At 39.0% G+C, this 21,704-nt stretch overlaps 1 protein-coding gene across 13 annotated transcripts in view; it reads left to right on the plus strand.

Annotated features, from left to right (window-relative positions):
• Positions 1-21,704, plus strand: part of LOC149185213 (ARM repeat superfamily protein) — a 378,063-nt gene that overhangs the window by 215,388 nt on the left and 140,971 nt on the right. For 11 of the 13 annotated variants that reach the window (XM_089417804.1, XM_089417805.1, XM_089417807.1 and 8 more), the window contains 3 exons: positions 7,420-7,524; positions 7,609-7,713; positions 7,851-7,903. In XM_089417804.1, coding sequence (XP_089273930.1) covers positions 7,420-7,524; positions 7,609-7,713; positions 7,851-7,903 — 263 coding nt within the window. The remainder of the gene's footprint in view (positions 1-7,419; positions 7,525-7,608; positions 7,714-7,850; positions 7,904-21,704) is intronic. The other 2 variants (XM_089417816.1, XM_089417818.1) reach the window with 2 other exon arrangements.

Genomic DNA, 21,704 nt, shown 5'->3' on the forward strand with positions numbered 1-21,704 from the left:
CCATAATTAAATCAAGGGTTTTGAAACTTCATTAGGGGCAATTTTCTTGAAATCATCTCCAGCAGTCTAGGTAGAAGCATGAGATAGACCGTCCTGTAGCAAAGGCACAAATTTGAAGACATCTGTTGATCAGTGCATTTACTTATCATTTGGGAAGCTATGATTGGTTGTAGAGAATTGGTATTATTGTTGTTGTAGTCTAGTGATTGTCCTCGGGCTGAGGCATAAAAGAATCGTGGCATTGGTGGCTAAGTATGAACTTTGTATTGGACATTGCACTGGGTGCCATTTTGATATAATGGATATATTCATGAGCCTACTTCGATCATATGTTTATCTTATCTCTATATTCTAAAGCTTTGTGTTTGGAAACATGAATGAAAATCTTTAAAATCATGTTTTTTCTATAAAAAAATAAATATTTAATGTATTTTTTACAACGACTGAGTCATTGAAATCAAACCGGCCGAGTCGATATCGAGTTAGAGTCAGAGTCGGAGGCGACCCTCCGCCATTTCCAAACTGGAGTCGGAGTTTTAAAACATTGTCATCAACGACACTAGCCTAATCTTTGGCATCCACCACTACAACATACCTGGTAGGATGGACCACACTATTCTTGGTACTGTGTGTCTACTTCCAGAAGCATCCTGCTTCTTCCTTTCGTGGTAGGCCTTTAGCGCATTCCATGATTCCTTCTTGCCAACTGAAGTCTCCTTACTCCCCATTGACCATGTGCTCTTGTTGGGTTGCAGATTCTCCCTCTGAACTTGCAAACTCTTGCTCAAAATCGACTCGCTCTAAGTCTCAGGAACCTGCTTCTTCCCTTGATCTATAGGCTTGCCCGTCAGCCTATATAAACCATGCTTCCTAACTCCAATGATAGCTCCAACAAAGTTAGAGCCTTTGGGCCTGCATATCGTTTTCCCTGCTCGAAATATCACCTCAAACCACTTCACCTTGATCACAGAGACATACAACATGTTGTACGGGTACCTGAGCATCAATATCCACAATACATCTTGAACTTGTAACAACTCACCTGACTCCATCTTGAATGGCCGAACACTTGACCCTTTGACAAATTTCTAGCTCTTGTCGTCAACCTCCTTGTGCAACTTCGAGTCCCATTCAATTAGATTCTCAAAAACTTCACGCAGATCTGTCATATGCTTCGATGCTCCACTATCCATGTACCATGCGTTCTCATGGATGGCACTCTCAAAGAAATGAGAAAGTAGAGCAAAGTCCTCCTCCATCCTTCTCAAGAAGTCATCTAGCTCACTTGAAGATGTAGCAACCCTAGCTATCTCCTTCCTCTTCTCATTATCTCCCTTCCTCTATAGACACTTGCTCGTATATAGACCATACTCACCACACGTATAACACTTAAACTTGCTTAAGTCCTCCTTTGCTTTTCCCTTCATCTTTCCTGCAAGAGCCATGTTATCTTTAGCAAACTGCAGCTCTTCGTCCTACAGTTATTCTTGGATGAAGTCTTCCCATAACCCATTCCAATCTGGCAGCTTATCTTGAGCGACGATCCCTTTGATAAATGCTTCCATTCCTATGTAAATCTCTTCAAAGCAGTCCTCACTAACTCAAAATTTGGAACGTTATCTCCAATGGCAGCTAGCTCATCACGAACATGAGTAATCTTTGTCAGATATAGAGCCACACCTTCGCCATCCAACATCTTGGTGTTCTTGAGCTTACCTCTCAATACCAACAACTGGTTCTCGTTCTTATTTTGGAACAAGTCTTGAAGAGATTTCCACATTTCATGGGCAGTTTTCTTTTCGGTTAGATGAGGTATCAAGTGAATTTTGACACCATCTAGGATCTTGAGCTTAGCATTCGTATCCAACTCTTCATATACTTCCAACTCCTTAGGACCTGTTGGTTTCTTGATCTCCTTGTTAGCGAATTCCTAAATCCTTATTCACCAACAAGACCAACCTAATCCTTTGCATCCAAGGACTATAGTTGGGCAACCCAGCCAACCTATGCTTGTACCTCAGACCAGTAGCCAACTTCGCCTTTGCTGTTATTCCTTCAAAAGCAAGGCAACCAACTCCCTCTTGAGCTGTACGCTATGCACACTTTGATTCAACTGACCCTTCAAAGGAGCTCTGATACCATGTTGATTTTTCCTTGGCAATTTAGAATCAGGTCTATGTCTAAAAACACGATCACAAACACACTAAAATGCCGCGACACAAGCACTCTGCACAGTGGAAAATGTACTATAGTGATTCAACAAAATAGACAAGAATTTTTGCCAACTCAAAACCTGTTATATTACAACATTAATACAACAAAAGTAGGGCTCCCATACCAGTGATCACGGCCCTTACAATTAACCTTGATACATTGAAAACTAGGGCTTGAGATCAACAATTTATGGTCCTTAATCTGCCCAAGAACAAGAACAAACTTCACTTGCTGAAGAAGCGCTTACACCGGCCCTTTCAGTCCACTTGTCTTGAACACTTGGCAGGTCCTGCCACTTATACTTGCAGAGAATATGCTGCTCCAATACCTCTTCCCTAGCTGCTCACAAGGTCCTCTGCTGCTCTAGATTTGCTTGCACACATCAGCTCATCAAATTCTACCTTCTATCAATGGCACTGCTCCTTCAATGTCACTGAACTTAGGCCGAACAAATATGCCCTCTAACAACAATTCAACTGCTCATGAGTCATTGTACTTAGGGCACAAGTAGGTCTGCTCAAAGTGATTAGTTTCCCACATAATACACTACACATAAGACCTTAAATACTCTGTCCATAGACTGCTTATATGAACAGACCTGAACCACATACCTCCCTGCAATCATCAACAACAAAACACAACCTACATAACTTTCATGGATCTCTACTCCAGTCTACCTCAGAGTGTGCCCTAACCTGTGGCCACTACAAACCATATACTTCTGAGTCCTGTGGTCACCTCACTTCTTGGCCCTTTATAACTGAGCTTCACCTTGAGGGAACTCGACCCTCATAACAACACCTCAACAAATTATAGTTCAACTAATTTAAGGGTCTCTACCCTTCCTAATGCAACAGGATTAGCTCGGCCCTATGCACAGAAATGTACGATTGTCATATGCACATGACCATGCCCAAATTACTTGATCAACCTCTACAGAAAAGTCGTCCTAGACACAGAGGATACTTGGCCTTCTCTCCAACAATCGTAGCACAAGATAGACCATAAAATACTCCCCTAGGATAATACATGTAATCAGACCTAACATGCAACCACTGCAGAAAATAGAAAGTGCTCACATGTTGCACGCAAGTATCTCATTGAGTTTAGAATGTTGCAATATTCTAAATATATCAATGTCTATGACATACGGAAAGTGCCATGCATGTCACCTGGATAAGTGTCACTGGAATCCTGATTTCATAAAGACTCTGAATATGTGATGGTACTGCTGTTTCATCCTTGGAACTCCATCTCCTACAAAGTAGGAATCCTGCTAAAAATAACTGCCTCCAAACTGTTCTAAAAATGTGTCAGAACCATTACTGAATCAATCTTGTGACTGGCCATCCTCAGAAACAATCCCCAACTTTTATCTGTATCTGTCTCTGAGGCTTCAGCTTAATGAAATGTGCTGTCTTTAACCTTTAAATTTGCAAGGGGCAAACTTAGGAGTTAACACATGACAAAGGTATTTTCTCTGATATATTTAATTAATGTCCATGAATGACCAAAGACTAGGACAACGTGACTCAAAAGTACTATCAAATAGAGACATACAGGAGCAGTGGCAAAATATCTCAGATAAGGTAAAACATAAGAACAGAGAAGCTATACCAAATCGTGAGAATGGTAATGAAATTCCATTTTGTAAGCCTTGTAAAACAGGATAAAAGGCTGCACAGGACTTTAAGTATGTGCAGAATAAGAAGAACCTCCTCCTTCAATACCAGAAGAGGAGGGAGAGGAAGAAGAGGAGGATATGCCAGCTGGATCATCAACCAATGTTAGGATAAGTTATTTTACTGATGTCTGATAAAATGACCTCAAAAGTAGCTCAATGAGACTAAAATGTCACCCTGCATCATAAAGCGCAATGTGGTAATGCAAACGAAACTCCTAGAACAAAAGAGGAGCCATTATACTGTCTGATGATGCCCCCATCTGAGAGGCCTAGTCTGGGAGGGTTGGACTGGGAAATCCTGGGAGGAAGTTGAGAGCGATCTGCAAAGACTTGCCTAGCACCATGGGGAAAAAGCCTGTTGATGTCAGACTGGTCTCCTAAAGGCGTCAGCCAAACAATGCTCCTGTGCTGACTGCTGAGAGCTGTGGATCGGTGATATGATTGGTAGCTGGAACTCCACAAAAGTCACACAGGGTTGGGTCTATCAAATGATGATTGAGAGGTCTGCAGATGTACTAATCTAGTGTCAGAAGTATTCTGGGTTATCTTAGTTCTGCTTACTAAGAATGCGATGTGATATCCGTTGTTTATGTATTAGTTAGAAGATATAATTTCAAAATTCTTGAAATATTCCGAACTGGAAAACTGCTAGTTTGCTTCGAAATTTCTGAGTTTTGATTTGAGTTTTTTAAGTGACAAATTCCTTCAAACATATGGTTTACACTACACTGTAGGTGTTCTATAATACTGTGGTTTCATGAGCAATGCATTCAACACTACAACACCAACCAGTATTCAAGAAAGCAAATATACATTCACCATATGGACTCAAAAATTCACAACATCACTGATATATGATAAGGCAGCCCATAGAATAAATTTCTTATTGAAATCTGAATATACAGTGAGGGAATCAGTAATATGGAACCTGACATTTGAAGCCAGTCATCAGTAGAGACACATACAACAATCATAACGCATCTGAAATGACAGCTCCATGCTTAGTTGAGAATTACGCTGCCCATAATTGGAACCACAGGTCCACGCTAGTTGATAGCCATTCTTTAGCACCCACCACTTCAAATCTGAACTGAGATAAAACGCAGGTTCTTACAGCAACTAGCAGAAGCAACATAATGACCCAGCTCTGTCTTTGATAATCTGAAATAGAGGTCCCGTGACCCTTGTGGACAACAATTACCCTGCATTGAAGTAGCTACTCTCCAAATCACACGAACAACTGACAGTCTTACTCGCTGACCATTCAAACCAGCAAGAAATTTATGCATAGACCTTCCAGTAATGCAGCAAGGTATTTTGACTCATGTCACTGGTGGCTTCATTCCCTCTCAGCTGAAAATTTGACCAGAGAAGACTGCTCTCCTCCAGAAAACTCGTGCTTGCTCTGACCGCTGCCCATTAATAAAATTGAAATAACTCAGCTCGCTGAAAGGGTAAAAATCATGCCACTGGTCGTTAGAAACTTGTTCCCATAACCTCCTTGAAAATACATATGCTTTTACTCTTGTGGGACATAGGTAGGCTGGTCCCCACAATAAAATATGCAGGCTTCTTCAGATAATTCGTGGGCCCCAAGAAGCTGGAGTAATTACTACTGTAGACAGTCTCTGTCAATTGGCTCAGATTTGCTTTTGTTGCTCCATTTCCCCATGAAAATCTCCACCCTGTCATAAGAAATAGGAAATACAGTATAAGGGTATAAAACAACTGAAAATGTTTGAATACCTCAATGTTTCTCAGAAATTTTGTTCTCCATTGAAGCTCAGAGGTGAAATCTGGGTGATTTCACTCTCAAACCCAAACTAGGGTGTCTCGTTTTAACACTGAAGTCTGCTATGGCGTCTATGGCTCCAAAACCCTAAGCTTCTCCTTCAACTCTCTCCAAGAGCACTTTCTCGAAACTCACAATTGCACGCATGAGGAGAGTCTCCTCATTTTCCTCCTTTAATGAGTTTAGGATTGTCTTTTCACCTTCACCTTCCCATTTTTTTTTTTAAATTCACTTTTATAAAGTCACTTTATGATATTTCACTTTATGAAGTTAGAGTGACTTTTAGCTTGCCTAGGAAATATGACCTTTGTTAATTTGGGGTAGCATCGGATGTGCTCTAGCCACGAAATTTGGTGCAGAGGTTGGGGCACATGAGATCTCCAATACCTAGAAAGGGTTTGGGCAGATTCTAAACAGATCAGGGGATATTAAAATAATTAATATTTTTAATGGAGTCCCTAAGTCTAAACCTAGGAAAAATAAAATATTAATGTGTATTAATATGAATCTGTGTTAGAATGGTCCAAAAGACATGGATCAAGCCATATCTAATCTTAGCCGTTGATTAGGGACTTAATCTCGGCCATTGATATGTCAACAGGAAAAGTATAAGAGGAGGCTTGAGTGTCACTTAGAGAACACACCAGAGTGATCAATCATTCTATTCTCTAGAGCGGGGTTTGTTAAGAGAGATAGAATTAGTGATCGAGAGATGCAATTGATGGGCATTTGAGTACAAAGAGATAGAGAGGCAGAGATAGTGCTGGGAGAGCAGCGTAGTAGCCAAGGAGAGTGACGTAGAGGCAGCCAGGGCTCATGGAGGGACACGAAGAGGCAGCTGGGAGCTGCGCAAAGCCTCAGAGAGGCCATCGTTGCTGACGCAGAGGGCCAGAGGGGTTGACGCAAGGCCTCCCAGGGTTGACGCAGACCCATTTGGGGTGACGTAGGGCCAGCGTGAGGCAGAGAGGGGTTGACACAGTTTAGAGAGAGGCTAACGCTGGGGTTTCTAGAGCAGATTGGTGCTAAGTAGCTGCCAGAAGGATTATCCGGGGTTTCAGCCAAGAGATTTGTCAGAAACTGAGAGGTATTACTGCCAAGGAAATTCTCTGTTGGGTAGGCTAGTTTCGGCACCCAGATTGTACTCTGATATTGGTTAATAAGAAAACCCTCAGATAGCTGCACCGGTTTTCCTACATTGGGTTTTTCCGAGGACATTAGTCCAAAAATAATGGTGTCATATGGTGTGTTTGTTTCTGTTTCTTTTAGTTGCTGATCTGTAATATGTTGAGCATGCACTAGTGTTTATTTTCAGTATTTACATTGTAAATAGCTTGTTAAGGAAAACAACAAGTAGGTAGGAATAAATCAGATAAAGTGCATGGAGGGTCTCTAACTAAGTAAACTTAGAAACTTCAACAACCCTTTCTCCTTTTTGAACTTTATAAAGTTTCCTTAGGCAATTTAAGTCCCCTTATTACATATTTCCCCTCTTTAGCCTATGGGAACCACTTTAGGCTAGCGGACTCCGTCATAAGCTTCCTATGGGGACAGGGACATTACAATTCTGATGTTTCTCTGTTTTGTGTTTTGAATTAGATTTTCTGTGGAGGAACTTGCAAATGGCTTTCACTTCAAATAAATATGTGTTTTTCAAGTTTCTAAGCATAATGAGAGAGAAAGGTTCTATTTTTTGAGCTGTGGAGCTTAATCTTGATTGTGTACTCTGCAGCGTTATTCTCAAATAAGTAAACAAAGACTTGATCGAGCGATACTGACATTTTTCCAGCATTTCCGAAAATCATACGTGGGTGACCAAGCCATGCATTCATCAAAGGTAATTCAGTCTTTGCTTTTAATCCAAAAGCTGATGTTTTGCAATTATTTTATATTCATGATCAGATATTACATTAAATTGCAGCAGCTATATTCTCGGTTATCTGAGCTTCTAGGGCTGCAAGATCATCTCATGGTTCTGAATGTCATTGTTGGCAAGATTGCAACTAATTTAAAATGTTACACTCAGGTGATATTTTCTGATATCTTATGGGGCTATTTGATATGTTTATTCATCATACACTTAGGCTGGGTAGTCTTTTTGTGTAATATAATCAATCTATTGCCTGGCTTATTAATTTGCCTTTCTTAATCATTTTATTGCAGAGTGAAGATGTCATTGAACATACACTAGCTCTTTTCCTGGAGCTAGCATCCGGGTATGTCTGGCTTTTGACTTATTGCAAAAAAGTATTGAACATGAGTCTGTTTTAAATTAAGCACAAATGAAATTAATCCTTTTGCAAAAGGGTCACCATCAAAGACTATTGTAGCTATATTCAGGCTTTTTCTTTGGAATTTCACTACAACTTAAGAAATGTCCAATGAATGGGGGCTGCACCCACATTCCAATGACTGCCTCCTTTACAAGGGAAGTGTTTCTTCTTGCTGCACATACTCCCCTACCTGCATGAACAGCTGGGCTCATCCATGCAACAGTGGCTAAAAGCATTTAACGGAACTGCTAAATATAGCAAGTACACCATTTTAAGGAATCTGTTAGGGAACCTCTGAGTTAGAGTTATACGTATGTTGCACGAGGACCTGTCCTCCCAAAAAAAACCCATGTGCCCTGCATACCTGTCTTCTGCGGACTTGTGGACCCTTAGGAAACGTCCCCAAACTGCCGGGGGCTACATTGGGGACTCGGGAACTTGCCGGCAACCTTTAGGGCAACCTTGTGTTCAAATTATGTACAAGTAATGAAGGTGAAAAGGTTTGTAACAATATACGAGGATAAATGTAGAATAGAAGTGAGATAAGTTGTTGTTGAGTAATGGACAACTATTGATGAACTATATCTGCAATATATTTTAGTTAATGTCATTTACTTATTCATCATTTTTTCTAGACCTATGTTACCAGGAAATGGATATGGTAACAGATCCAGATCCAAATGCGATTCTGCATAATGAAAAGCCACGATCTCATAATATTTTTAAAATTTAAAAAAACATATTCAAAGTTAAAAATCAATACCGTTAGTGAATCACAATATTAAAACTATAATCATTAGACAATTATACTACATACAATATATTATTATACTATATACTACACTATACTATATACTATATTATTTATGAATATACTATATACTATTATCTATATTATGTCTCAGACCTTTTCCAAATTTGTTCGTTATATGGGTAGTGATCATCATCTTTTCTTTTTGGCTACATTGCTATAATGTATTTTGTTGAGTATTGTTTTATTCCATTCCCTTGTGACAAAATTCTCAAGGTTAGTTACTAATCTTTTAATCAACTACAGCATTCTCATTATTTCCCTTTTCAATCTTCATACAAAAGGAAAAATAATTGAGGAAAGTTTTTCTTTTTGCTGCACTTTCTCTCCTACCTACACCATAGCTAGCCTCCCTCATGCAATACTGGGAAAAAGCATTTAATGGGACAGTTAATGGGACTGCTAAATACAACAAGTATATGATATCAAGGGATCCTTTAAGGCACATCGAGTTAGAATATACACAAGTACTGAAGGTTAAAATGTTAGTGCCAAAATGCAAGGCAATATGTAGAATGAAAGTCAGATGATAAGTTGTAGTTGAGTACTAAAAAATGGTGGATGAATAATAATAATAATCTATTTCGAAGGACACAACCTAGCAAGTTGTCAAATTGATGTATGTAACACACCCAACCCCTTAATACCCAATTAGGGCTGCAGGGTATTTGGACCCAACCTCTTAGGTCGTTTTAAGGAAGCAAGATTATCAAAATCCTCTTTCTTCAACTTGCTCAAACTTTTTTTTTGAGACTACCATCATCTGATGCTCGTCGAGAGATTTATATGTTCCAACAATATAAATTTCATCCATATTTGAGTACAGGACAATAACTTATGCCCATTTGAAGATTTCTTTCCAAAAACCACATAACATGTGTACCACTTTCACGTAGTAGACTTGTGGAATCCCTTGCTTACATGTCGCCATTGTATAATGCCATGTCACTGACATGTTGTAGCCTTTGTTCACATCCTCTGTCACCTCGCACGCCACGTCGATACTCCCTATTGGGTATCAACAGTTTGAGGAGGAAACCTCAATAGCTTTGTCTTGACCTTCCAACACCCAATACACCCAAAGGTCAATACTCGATATAACATCGTCAAATAATGGAAAAGCCTAACTCTGACAAGTGATACGCATTTCAGGTTTTGTTAGTATCGGGGGGTAACCTTGATACAAAGGTATGAACCTCTCAATAACCTAATAGTTGATACCATGTCACATCTACCTCAGCTACCAGCTGGCCAATGGCCACCACCTTAGCACCACTATGCATTCCGAGATGCAGGGGGCCGAAAATTTCAGATTTAAGCAATTTTGAAGGAGTTGACTCTTGTTAACTTTCACAGAGTTTGTCTACTTGGAAGGAGAACTGACTTGATGATTGGAGGAGGTTTTTTCTTGGTCAAAAGGTCTTGGATTGTCTCACTTTGACATGGTTCTATTATAGAAGAGTTTGGACGGGTTTTCCCCTAGGTGAGGGGTTTTGCCCTGGCTGAGTGCCTACATCTTATGTCTTAAATGCATGGATGGGTTACCTAAGTTTTAGAGGCAAGTTGTTTTGACTGCCTATTATCTAGTGGTCAGTTTAGAATTAGTTCAAACTGCTCCTAGGAAGCTGAGCTCGACCCCTAGAGGTGGGGAAAGGAGTTAGATGATCTATATTATGCCTTCTCTTGCTCATTTTCATGGTTGGACTCTTGAGGGAGAAGCTCTATTGTATATTTTACTTGTATCTCTGCAATTTGAGGAAAAGGAAGGCCAGGGTTTTGCAGACATCATTGTGGATTCTTGTGGATTATTGTGTTGATGGTGTGTTTCCTACTTGTCATTGTAAGTGTGTTTATGTGTTCCATCTCTTATTCTATTGCTGCTAATTAAACAAAAGAAGTGATAAAGTTTGAATTCATGCATGCCATGCTCAGCTTTCAATTTTGTTTAATATTTATGTTTTCCACTGTCTAAAGAGGATTCAAAGTCATTGTTTGCCCTCTTTAGCTCCCTCTCTTTCTTCCTTGATCATCCATCTCAGCTTAAGGCATCAGCACAAACTCCTTCCTTGCCCCAAAGACCCACCTGCAAAAACTGAGCTCAATCCCCACACCCTGAATTGCACTCCCTCCAATTGCCACCAAAAACCCCAAAAACTTTAAATCAACCCTCCTTATCAGTTTACTAGCCTAATATATTTGATCCTAATTGGTCAGCTCACCCCATTGAGAAAATACCTTGAGTCTGACCGGAGAGAGCCTTCTCCTTCCTCGTAGGGCTAGCTACGAGGTGTAATGGTTTGATGTAGCCTTGAGATTTGTCTATCTCAGCCTAGGTGAAATTTCAAGCGCTAACAGGGGGGTAACCTTGATACAAAGGTATGAACCTCTCAATAACCTAATAGTTGATACCATGTCACATCTACCTCAGCTACCAGCTGGCCAATGGCCACCACCTTAGCACCACTATGCATTCCGAGATGCAGGGGGCCGAAAATTTCAGATTTAAGCAATTTTGAAGGAGTTGACTCTTGTTAACTTTCACAGAGTTTGTCTACTTGGAAGGAGAACTGACTTGATGATTGGAGGAGGTTTTTTCTTGGTCAAAAGGTCTTGGATTGTCTCACTTTGACATGGTTCTATTATAGAAGAGTTTGGACGGGTTTTCCCCTAGGTGAGGGGTTTTGCCCTGGCTGAGTGCCTACATCTTATGTCTCTGGTTCTTGTGATCTTCATGCATTTTTGATTTGGTAATTGCTTGAAGAAAGATAGCATAATAAAGAAATATAGAAGCCAACACATATCCCAAGTAATTATCAAGAAAAGAGGAATCGAAGCCCTAATAGCTACATGCATTGATTTCTCAATAAGGTATCAAAGCTATTGTGAAGGAAGGAGTATTTGAATATCACTTTGGTGGCTATCATTTGAAGGTAGGAAATCCCTCTTGGATGGAAGATCTCTCTCATTAATGGCAAGCTATTTGAAGATGAGACTCGAGACCCTTAATAATCTCTTGAAGGTTGCGAGAAGCTTTGGTATCAAGATCATTTACAATCTATCTAGGATAGTAATAAATGGAGGATTCTTTGTTTGTTATAGTATTTCATGAAAGGCTTATAGAATTTACATAAAAGAAGACCATAGAATTGAAGTTAGTAGAGATGTCATATTTGATGAAAACTTTGCATACAAGAAGTCCAAAGATATTCCCGTTAAGTCCAATGAAGAAGATATACCACTCTGTGAAGAAGAATAGCAACATGAAAAATTACCTATAAATCAAGAAGAAGGGCCCTTATGTCAGTTTTGTTTGGAGGGGCCCTTAGATCCCATAATTATAAATTGTGATAACCAAAGTAGCATCAAAACGTTTGAAGACACTGTGTTCCATGCTAGGACTAAGCACATTAATAATATGTACCACTATATTAGAAGTTTGGTATAGGATATGGTCGTAAAGCTACAATACGTTCCGACAGATGAACAAGTAGTTGATGTGTTGACGAAATCTCTCCCTAATAAGAAGTTTGTGTATTTTAGAAGCATGCTTGGGTTGGTGGATATCTCTGATTTGGTTGACAGGGAGAGATGAGTACCATAGGTTATGTGCCCTTATGATGGTACTTGGGAGGACATCTTGGCCTAGTTGGTATGGTGTTAAAATTGGCAACTAGGGCCAAACTCAATGTGGGTCATCTTATTAATGGAAGCTGATATTTTTTCTTGGATCCCTCTCATCGAGAGGTGTAGGATTGATCTAAAGATCATTCGATTCCGATAAGTATTCATGGAGATATGAATTTATTTGTGTTACATTAAGGTCGGCCAACAACCAAATAAACCCCACTTGTGCTCAACGTTTTAGTATAAATAGAGGTGGCCTTCAAGTCATTTCAACACACTTGGGATCTCTTCCTCTCTACTTGTCTTTGGGTTTTAGTAGGAGAGATCCTAAGGGATAACGCTGCTCTAATCTAGAGGGTAGAAACCGAAACTGCGGGAACTGTCAGAACTGCTAGGAAAAGTCGGAACTGCTGGGAAAAGCCAGAACTACCAGAACTGTCAGAGAAAGCCGAAACTGCTGGGAAAAGCCGGAACTATTGGAACTGCCAGAGAAAGCCGGAACTACCGGGAAAAGTCGGAAAAGTCGGAACTGTCAGAACTGTCGGGAATAGTCGGAATTTCCGGAACTGCCGGGAATAGCTGGAACTGTCGGAATTGCCGGGAATGCCAAAATTGCTAGGAACAACCGAAGCAGCCGGGAAAGCTGAAGCAGAGGGCAGAAGCCGGAGTTGCTGCGCATTGCCAGGAAAAGTCGGAACTGTCGAGAATAGCCGAAACTGCCAGGAACAACTAAAATTGCCGAAATTTCCAGAACAGCTTGAGCATCTGTCTCCGAAGGAGAGCAGCATGCAAGGGACAACTAACTAACATTGGGACAGTTGTATGGTGCTTAGTAGCAAATACACCAATCATGTAATGTTACAGCTAGCATGCAAGGGACAACTAGAATACAACAGCAAGCATGCAAAGGACAACAAGCAAGCTAGGGACAACAAGCAAGCAAGATGCAGCGAGCGCATAGGTCAGTATGGCAACATGGTGCAGCGATGGCACATAATGCAATACAGTGATAGGTATAGTCATGATTAATGAAGCGTGATGAGATGCAGCATAGTGATGATGGGTGCAACATAGTGCAGCGCGGTGAGGTGTAGCATGATGACGAAATGTAGCACAACGATATGTGAAGGAGTCACCTTGGAGAATCAGTTGAAGCGACAGTTGAAGCAACATGTCTTCAACTGATCTCATGTATCATCTTCTTAGAGATGATCTATGCTCTTATCTATATAAGTCAAAGTGTTGACTTCCGTTGTAAACGTATTATCTCTCTCTCTCTCTCTCAGCTAAACTATTGAAGAACATATAAGAAGAATTGATCAAGGGTTTCCTCGCATTGGGGTTTGTCCCTGGCTAGCACCACATCTTGTGTCCTCTTGTCTCGGCTTGTCTTTTGCGATTTATGTTTATGTTCTATCTGCAGTTTACTTTAATGCTGATGTGATTGCTAATCTGGAAAAGATATTGAGCTAACTGTGAAAATTGAAATAAATTGCTCTAAGCATAGAACATACCTAAAATTTAACATATGGAGATCTCAGTTATAGTTTGGCCTTGATGATGTATAGATCCTTGTGTGGGAGGGTATCTTGGTCTTGATATGGAGCTCTGTTTTAGTGATTTGACCTTGATGATACATAGATCCTTGTGAGGGTTGGTGTCTTGGCATGGAGGCCTAGATGGTATCTATATCCTGTTGGATTGATACTAGGGCTGTAGCCTGATGCTACCTATAGTGGCAAGTTGCCTTGATGACACCTTAATCCCTGTTGGGAGGATACCTTGATAGTTATGGTATCTGTTACTCTTCTAAGAACATGTCAATTTGAGTTCATCCTTGTACCTGTTTGTACAATTATGAATACCTCCCTAGTTAAGAGGGAGTGTTGAAAATGTAACTATGGTCGGTCTTCATAATTGCTATTGTACTTTATCATTATGTATTTATTGTAAAATTGAAAAAGAAGAAAAAGAAAATTATTTTGAAGCATGGGTTTCATGTTCTTTTTACTTATTTATTAGGTCAAAGCCTCCATTGTAGGCTTCTAGGGTTTTCTTGAGTCATAAGAGTCATTTTCATATTTATTAGACCCTTCTTGGGCTTTTGTATCATGTAAAGAAAAATTATTTTGAGTCAAAACAATCATATTTCACCTCCTCACCAAGTCGGCCCTGCCTTGATGAAGTCAACCTAGTTTGGGGCAATTCAACCCTGTGGAAGCAATATAAATAGAAGAAGAATTCAACCTATTTGGCATTTATCATCCATCAAATTCGATCTGTAGTGAAGGAAGATAAAAAGAAGTGCGAAGTGAAGGATAAGAAGGTCAAATCAAAGGAAGAACATAAATCGAAGTTTTGGGGCATCTTCTCTGTCACACACGCGAGTTTTTCTAGGGTTACTGGGCAAGTTGCAGCGGCCAAAATTTTTGCAATGGCTGCAGGTCCGAAATTCTGAGTTGTAGGGGGGTGAAAATTTTAGAATGACGCAGTTTTGAAGGTGTTGACTCTTGTTGACTTTGGCAGAGTTTGCCTACTTCGAAGGAGGGCTAACTTGGTGATCGGAGGAGGTCTTTGTCTTGGTCAAAAGGTCTTGGATTGTTTCACTTTGACTTGGTTCTATTGTAGAAGAAGAGTTTGACTGGCTTTTCCCCTAGGAGAGAGATTTTGCCCTGGCCGAGTGCCTACATCTTGTGTATCTTGTTCTTGTGATCTTCATGCATTTTTGATTTGATAATTGCTTGATGAAAGATAACATAATAAAGAAGTAAAGAAGCCAACACATATCACAAGTAATTGTCAAGAAAAGAGAAATCGAAACCTCAATAACTAGATGCATTGATTTCTCAACAGAGGGCTAGGTTGGTCTGGTTAGTTGACTTTGATATATCTCTTGTTGCATTGATTCTCTAAGGAAAAGGTTGGTTGGGTTTTTCCCCATTATGGGTTTTCCCATGGTAAAAAGGTTTGTGTTCTTTGTGTGGCTATCTATTTATGAATCTACTATCTTATGTGCTATTGGTTGATGTTTTCTGTGTAATTATTGAATGATGGAATTAATGAGTAAGAATGTAATGAGATCATAATTATAAAAAATAATTAACAATTGAGAAGACTTCTTAAAATCAATAATGAATAGTAAATAAATGTTTGGAAACTTATTTTCTTTGTTTTGTAACAAATACACAAAATAAATGGTTTCAATGGTTACATCTAGCTGAATGGTTGTACAATTCCACCTACCAAACATCAACTAAAATGACCCCTTTCAAGCCTTATATGGATATGAACCTCCAAAATGGAAGGACTTTGCATTGAGTGACTCTAAGGTTCAAGTAGTAAAGAATCAATTGGAAGAAAATCAAAAGATCATTAAAATATTAAAAGAAAATTTAACAACTAGAAATTGGATGAAATAAGCAGATCAACGCCATTCATGGAGAGAATTTGAAGAAGGCGATTGGGTCTTCGTAAGACTTCAACCCTACAAGCAATTATCTTTGAAGCAACAAGGAAAGAACAAGTTGGCTCCAAAATTTTATGGACCTTTCCAAATAATAAAAAAAATCAGTGAAGTGGCTTATGGATTGAAATTACCAAATAATTGTCAGATCCATAATGTGTTCCATGTATTGTGTCTTAAAAAAATGCTAGGACGAAATCAATCAACTCAAACAGAAATACCTAAAGTTGATGACGAAGGAAGAATCGTTTTAGAACTTGAAGGTATTCTTGCTACCAAAGAGAAGGTATTACGTTCCAAAACTATTAAGGAATACCTCATTAAATGGAAAAAACTTCCAAAAGAAGATTCTTCATGGGAAACAGAAAAATTCTGACAACAATACCCATCATTACCCTTGCTTTGAGGAGAAAGCATTTCTAAAGGAGGGGCATGCTATGAATAAAAAATAACTGATAAGTTAATAAGATAAACATTGATACAAATTTATTGGTTATGAAGGGAAAAGTCAATCAACATGACTGATCAGATCTTCGTGCGCAGTGAATGCCTATTTAGCCACACAGTCACGAAGGCATGTAATCATCAATCGTTCATTCAATTATATATATATATATATATATATATATATATAAGTATTTTGCATACTTGCATTCTTCTGCGACATCTCCTCTCTAAATGTCTTTTTGTACTTTATTTCTCATTGACTTAACCCTAACCTCTCTAACTAACTTTTTCAATGGCTGTGCTTTAATAAGATTTAGGGTTCATATATTAAATACACTTTAATATTCATTAAATGCACTTTAAGTCACCCACTTAAATACACTTTAAGTTTATAAAGTACAAAAGTCACTTTAAGAATATAAACTCACTTTATATCAAAAAGTACATCTAGAGAGACAACTTAAGGTCTCCTTGTAAAGAAACAAAGTTCGTTTACACTCTGATACCAATGTAATGAACACAATTTGTATTCGCTTTGATACTAATCTAACGAACAAAATTCATATACTATTTAAGTAATTTAAAATAATTGGAATATAATGACATCGATTGAGGATAAGAATATATAATATATTGAATAGTGTATAAAATAATTAATATGGGATGCTATTGTTGCACATGAGGGCTTGCTTATATACCTAGGCATATGCCCCTTCATGAATGGTCATGTTTTTAGAGGCATGCCTCTTCTGTATTAATCATTATAATGCTTATTATTATTATTTATATAGATATTATTTTTATGCAAATTATATTCATAACATTTCCTTACTCTTTAGAAAGGTTTGTCTTCAAAGCTTGTTTCTGTCAGGCCAGGCAGTAACTCCATCAGGCAGAAAAACTGATTCGTATTATTCCATTAGGTAGGTGTTTGTTATATACAATAGGGAGTGACTGTTCAGTTCATCTCCTGATGACTGTTCACATTCCTAATTTAATTATTTACATAAATTCACCCAATCATGAAGATTAGGTGTCAACATTTCCTCCCTTAATCTGAAGGGATGTTGTTGAGTCCAAGCATCATTCTGAATCGTTCAAGCTTTTCCCTTCCAAGCGCTTTGGTGAAGATGTTTGCAATTTGCTCATTTGTGGAACAATGACGGAGATGGATTGTTTTGGCCTCAACATGATGTCGAATCAGAGGATATTTAGTATTGATGTGCTTTGTTCGATCATGGAACTTTGGGTTCTTGGCCAACTTTATTGCAGAGGTGTTGTCAATCATGAGTGGAGTTGATTGTACTTGTTTTACCTGCAAATCTTCAAGAATTTTCCCGAGCCACACAATTTCTTTTGTTGCTTCAGCTGCTGCCACGTATTCTGCTTCTGTTGTGGAATCTGCTGGAACTGATTGTTTGCGTGATCTCCAGGAGACAACTCCTGATCCAAGACTCATAGCATATCCTGAAGTAGATACCCCAGTTTCTTTGTCTCCATCGAAGTCTGAATCAGAGTATCCGATCAAGCTGAAGTCATCCACTTGTGTGTACTTGATTCCAAAGTCTTGAGTTCCCTTCAAGTACTTTAGAACTCTTTTTGCAGCAGACCAATGTCCCTCACAAGGGTTTTGCATAAACCTGGAGAGGGTTCCAACATCAAATGAAATGTCTGGTCTGGTGGTAGTTAGGTAGTTGAGACTTCCTACAAGCTGTCTATACTTTGTTGCATCCTTAAATTCCTTTCCTTCAATAGATGTGAGCTTCAAGTTTTGTTCCATTGGAGTAGTAAGAGGATTGCACTCTGTCATGCCAAACCTGTTCAACAAATCTCCAATGTATTTCTTCTGAGAAAGAAATATGGACTTTGGATGTTGGGTTACTTCAATGCCAAGAAAGTAATGAACATAGCCCAAATCAGTCATTTCAAAACTTTTTCCCAATTCCTTCTTTATGGATGCAATGTAGCTTTCATTGTTCCCTGTCATTAAAAGATCATCTACATATACCACAAGATATACAACTGTTTTGCCAACTTTCTTGACAAATAAAGTTGCATCGTCAAGATCAAAATGATTGAAATTGAGTTTCAGAAGATGCTCAGTTAGTTTTTCATACCAGGCTCCCGGTGCTTGTTTGAGGCCATACAAGGACTTCACAAGTTTGCATACTTTATGTTCATGTTCTTTCACAGCAAATCCTTCAGGCTGGGACATAAAAACATTCTTTTTTAGATCTCCATTCAAGAAAGCAGTTTTTACATCCATTTGATGGACTTTCCAACCGTTCTTAGCTGCTAGTGCAAAGAGTGTCCGGATGGTGGCCCATTTTGCGATGGGGGCAAAAGTCTCCTCATAATCGACCCCTTCCTTCTGTGCAAAACTTTTTGCCACAAGCCTAGCTTTGCGCTTGTCAAGTGAGCCATCAACTTTATGCTTGTTCTTTTAGACCCACTTGCAGCCAATTGGTTTGGTTCCAAATGGAGGATCAACCAGCTTCCAAGTGCCGTTCTTTATGAGGGCATCATACTCCTTTTGCATCGCTTCTTTCCATTCATCATGAGAAGCAGCTTCTTTGAAGGAAGTTGGTTCAAAATCTGTAGACAAGTTCAATTCACAATCATAAGAAACATCCATATCAACAGGTGAATTAGAGTCATCTACATCACCTCCATTTTGTCGGTTTGAATTTCTGGTTTCTGTTTTTCCAATTTCATCAGGATGAACACTTTCAAGTGTCTTCGTCAACCACTTTGGGGGACCTTTCTGAGATGGTCCAGGTTGCTCTGTTGATTGAGTTGGGACTGAATCAAGATTGAGTCTCCCAGTTCTATCAATTACATCACTTAAAGCATCATCCGTTGTTGGTGTTTCATGCGGGGGACAGTGTTCTTCAGAAGAAGATTCCACATGTTGATCTAGTATAGGAATCCCCCCTTCAAGATGTGGAATCTGATTATCAAATTCTTGAAATGATTTTGTTTTTGCGAATCTATCCAAGCGATCAAGTTGCCGCTCAACAACATTGTTAGTTTTGGATGATTCAAGAAAAAATACATCTCTAGATACAACAAACTTTTTATTTACTTCATCATAGAGGCGGTATGCTTTGGAGGTGTTTGAATACCCCAGGAAGATATACTTACGACTTCTAGCACCAAGTTTGTTTCTATGTACCTTTGGTATCAAAGCATAACAGGTGGAACCAAAGACCCTGAGATGTTTTACCAAAGGAACATGTCCATACCACAATTCATAAGGAGTCTTGTTTCTTATAGCATTAGATGGACATCTATTCTTTATATATGCAGCACATAGAACAACATCAGCCCAAAACATTATCTTTACATTTTTGAAGAAAAGCATGGATCGTACCATATTCAAGATTGTTCTATTCATTCTTTCAGCTACACCATTCTGTTGGGGACTATAAGGCACAGTGGTTTGATGTTTGATCCCATGTTGGCGAAGATAGTTTTCAAATTCATTTGATGTGTATTCTTTTCCATTATCAGTGCGAATAGACCCAATATGAGATTGTGCATCATTTTCAATCCATTTATGAAAATTCTTGAATGTTTGAAAAGCATCAGATTTGTTCTTCAATAAATAAACCCAACACATTCTGGTGTAGTCATCAACAAATGTCATGATATATTTATTTCCATTTGCAGAAGGAACAGGCATTGGACCACATAAATCTGAATGAATGAGTTCAAGCTTCCTATGTGCTCTTGAACGTGAATCATGAAAAGACTGTTTGCTATGCTTTCCTAGAATGCAAGCATCACATTGCTTAAGTTTCCTAGGAATTGTAGACAAACCAACAACACCATTTTTCTTCAGTAAGCGGAGACTGTCATAGTTTAAATGTCCAAATCTAGCATGCCATAATAAACTTGATGGAAGTGTACCTTCTTCATGCTGAGAAATATATGAGAAATGTTGTGCATGAGTAGAGGTTCCTTGCAGTTTGAGAAGCCTTTCTTCTTCTATTCCCCTCATGACAAGTGAGTGGTCAGATGCTTTTCTTACCTCAAGCTTGCCATCAAACATATGAATGGAGTGACCTTGCTGGCGAATGTGGACCAAGGACAACAAGTTTCTCTTGAGCTGTGGGAGATATAGAACATGATCCAGAAGAAAGTCTGGAAGACCAGGCAATTTAAGCCTGATTGTGCCAAGCCCTGATGGCTTGATTTATGATTGATCTGCAAAGTATACTGCTCCATCAACATTGTCAGTAAAATCTTCAAAAAAATATTTTGTATGAGTCATGTGACAGGTTGCTTCTGAATCAAGCAACCAATCATTTTTCCAGGAAGCAAGTGAAGCATTAAACAAATCTTCATTTACTCCAATGTTACATTGTGCCTCAACATAGTGAGCAGATTCAGGTGCTTTACCTGTGTATGTATCATCAATTTTACCTTTCTGTTGATTTCTTTTCTGCTTAATTTTGTCCCATGGTAGCTTGCATGTAGAGGCATCATGTGATCCATTTCTTTTGCAGCGAATGCAATCATTGCCATCACAACTTCAATACACATAGAGAAAATGACTTTCAAAACGTACACGGCTACCAAAAACATTCAATGCATACGCAGTATACAAAACCAATTCTTCATACCATATGGCCTCTTTTAAAAGGGCTCAAGCATCATGGATGTTTTGCCTCCACCAAATATTCTGCTAGAAATTTGTTGTCATCGTTCAAATGTATATACCATAACTAGCGTTCAAAATATTACAACAGGCAGCGTTCAAATATTACAACAGTCAACGCTCAAATATTACAACAGGCCAGCGTTCACATATTACAACAGTCAGCGTTCAAATATTACAACAGGCAGTGTTCAAATATATGAAAGAATATGGTAGCCGCCAAGAGATGTCTGCATGCGGCAAAGGAAGGGCAAGGCTCCTCAAACCGCCTTCCTCAGAGGAGACCAGAAACAAAAATATATCGCTTTGATACCAGAACAAAATAAAAATGGATCAACTGTTCAAATGTTGTATAAAAACATGTCCCTCGCTGCCATCCTCGTGCAGAGGCCCATCGTGAACAGCATAATCAAAGGTATACTGAATATTCGCTGAATTTTGCATTAACGCAGAATTTCTGTTCGGCAAAAGACCAAATCTTGCTACTATGGTTCGAACCAATCAAGGAGCAAGATGACTCTGAACGAGTTGTCACGCAAAATGACCCCGCTTCATACCAGAATAAAAATACGACTCCTCAAGCGATTCAAACATTATTAAAATGGCAATCAATCGAATTAATACAGAAGAAACCTGAAATCCAGTATTCTGCTTTCTTCTCTATTCATTCTGAAACCTACCACAAAAAGAGGGGCTAATAGAAAGAACCAGAACGAAGCCTAAGGCACTGCTTTTG

This window comes from Pinus tabuliformis, chromosome 3_2 (genome assembly GCF_031772625.1).
Source record: "Pinus tabuliformis cultivar Carrire ecotype Pingquan chromosome 3_2, CPIR1, whole genome shotgun sequence".
Classification (NCBI taxonomy): Eukaryota; Viridiplantae; Streptophyta; class Pinopsida; order Pinales; family Pinaceae; genus Pinus; species Pinus tabuliformis.